Source organism: Montipora foliosa, chromosome 12, assembly GCF_036669935.1.
Source record: "Montipora foliosa isolate CH-2021 chromosome 12, ASM3666993v2, whole genome shotgun sequence".
Taxonomy (NCBI): domain Eukaryota; kingdom Metazoa; phylum Cnidaria; class Anthozoa; order Scleractinia; family Acroporidae; genus Montipora; species Montipora foliosa.
In genome coordinates, this window is record NC_090880.1 from 30185249 (window position 1) to 30187748 (window position 2500).

The 2500-nt window shown below is 37.8% G+C and overlaps 1 protein-coding gene across 1 annotated transcript in view; it reads right to left on the bottom strand.

Annotated features, from left to right (window-relative positions):
- The window catches only part of LOC137980211 (mediator of RNA polymerase II transcription subunit 17-like), a 22907-nt gene that overhangs the window by 18000 nt on the left and 2407 nt on the right, over nt 1-2500 (bottom strand). The window contains exon 2 of the mRNA XM_068827602.1: nt 984-1148. Within this exon, the coding sequence (XP_068683703.1) occupies nt 984-1148 (165 nt within the window). The remainder of the gene's footprint in view (nt 1-983; nt 1149-2500) is intronic.

The window sequence follows — 2500 nt, forward strand, 5'->3', positions numbered from 1 at the left end:
ATCAATAATATATCTTATTAGATGTTTTGGTGTGTAGTATCACTGAGTATTTTTACTAGTTGTGCTGTATTTTGACAAGCCCGCTAGGGTGAGTCAAAATACAAACAACGAGTAGAAATACTCAGCAAATACTACACACCAAAACACCTAATAAGCTATTTATTATCCAACTTTTTTCCCACTAAATTTTTCGCAAATGAATTATTTGTAAACAACCGAGAATGTGTGACAGATTTGTACGTGCGGAGCAACGTCAGCAACTTGACTATAGTCAAACCCGTTCTCTACTGTACAGTAACCAAGTGTACAAATAACTAACTGTACAATATCGTGTGTGAATTTGTGCGGTCTGGAATCCTTATGCGATATAAGGCGAGATTGCCGTCATAATTTTGTTAGCGAGCGGGACTTTGGGTGTGATGCCCAACGAGTTTGCCAAGCAGAAAGGTCTCTGATGAGTCCCTTGGTCGGGATAAAACGAGCTTCGTAAGACTAACCACAAACAATGTATTTTCACAAGTAACTGTCAACTTTATTGTCAACAACTAATACAGTTCCATAATAAAAATTATTATTGGTTCCTCCCCTAGCCTTTCAACAAATTCCATTTTTATATTAATGGGAAAGTTTAGAGTAAGGTTGTTACAGCAATGAAGTCAATAATTACATTGCATTATTATTTAAATGATTACCAAGGTGCCTCCCTCTTCTAAGGTTTCTATTTTCATTTCACCCATTGACTCCAAGGACATGTAATACATGTAATAAATTTTTGTCTGCCTAACACACAATTTAACACATCAATAGGGGGGCCATCTAGATTCAAGTCAATGGGTCACTACATAACAGTGCATGTATGTCCCCTTTAAGGCACCTGTAAGAGCCATAACACACATTAAAGCTTCACGAGAAGTTTGATTTTAATTTGTAATTACCAATCTCCAGAAAAATAAGAAAAAGAAACTCTGCTAAGATTAAGGTACCTCAGGTTTTCTCTAACTGAATCCCAAGGCCAAAGGGATGGTTGAAATGTCACAAGAGACTTTTCTTCATCCTCCTTGTTTTTGTCATCTTCATGTCCTTTCACATCTGATAGAAAGTCAATCTTGCTGGCCAACTTAGCCAGCATCTCTGACATGGACAACTGCCTGTTAAGAATGAAATAATTTTGCAGGGGGAATGTTAAAGAACTAACATTTACAACTCAATTGCAGAAGACCTGCAGAAGCGACCTATTCTTGGTTTGCATCCATGTGATGAGATGGCCATGTTGGTATACAAAACAATAGAAAATGGCCCCATAAGTTGTGCATAATAATAGAGTCAAATTCCCAAGACATTTGACTGCATTTTTCTGTACACCAACATGGCCGCCGTGGCGTCACATGCAAACCATCAACAGGCCATCAAATTGAGTTAAGGTGACAATATTATGGTCATGCCAAACTGCTAGAACTACCAGTGCATTCTTGCAATTAATGTTAAGAAGTTAAATTTTAATCCTGGTACTGAATAGAGGGAAGCATTTTTTTTCAATGGTGACTTGATGATCCTTGCAAAGAAGTCTTTATTAATCTGCTGAAGTCTAGGGATCACTTGTGGTGCTAAAGAGGAGGTCATTCCATTCTTTTATCCAACCACCCTACCCAAAGAATAACAGAAATGTATCCCCTCAGTATCTTTGTTGACTTATCAGCACCCGTCTGTTGTTCGTAGGGGGTAATGGGTCCGGACAAAAATGGAACTACCCGAATACCATTTTTGTTGCTCATGCGACCTGTTTTCAGCAGTTCAACAGCTGTGATACAAAAGGCTAAGACCTAGATTATACGTCGAATTTAATTGAGATGAATTAATTTCCTATTAACTTTGTCTGTGAGACGTTGATATTAGCGCTCCAATTTTAGACGGCGAAGTAAATTCAGATGAATTCGATTCAGCTTTCACAGAATTCAAAAATTACTGAGCCAGTGCAGCAGGTTTCTTTTACAGGTCACAGGTCACAGGTCATTGTTTTACTTATACAGAAAGCATCCTAAACATTCATAATAGCTAACCTTAGGCCTAAAAACTTTTCTTTAGGCCTAATTAGGCCTAAGGTTAGCTATTATGAATGTTTAGGATGCTTTCTGTATAAGTAAAACAATGATCTGTGACCTGTGACCTGCAAAAGAAACCTGCCGGAGCCAGTGAGCTGTGACGGCCATTTAACAGCAGAAAAAAAACATGGCAGGCTTCAGGAATGGGATTATTTTTTCCATGATTAATTGGGAATGAGTGAAAAGGCAACAATCAAATTATCATACAATGATATTGTTAGCTGTGATTCAGGGCATGATTATTGTTGTGAGTCTCGGTTATTCTCTGTCTCTTGCTGCATTCTTGTAAAACTACTGACAATATGCATATTGAACTATGTCATCAAGTCACACCATCCTTAGTTTCCGGCCACTTGAACTACATGTTACACAACAGATGCTACATGTATATTGCATTACTA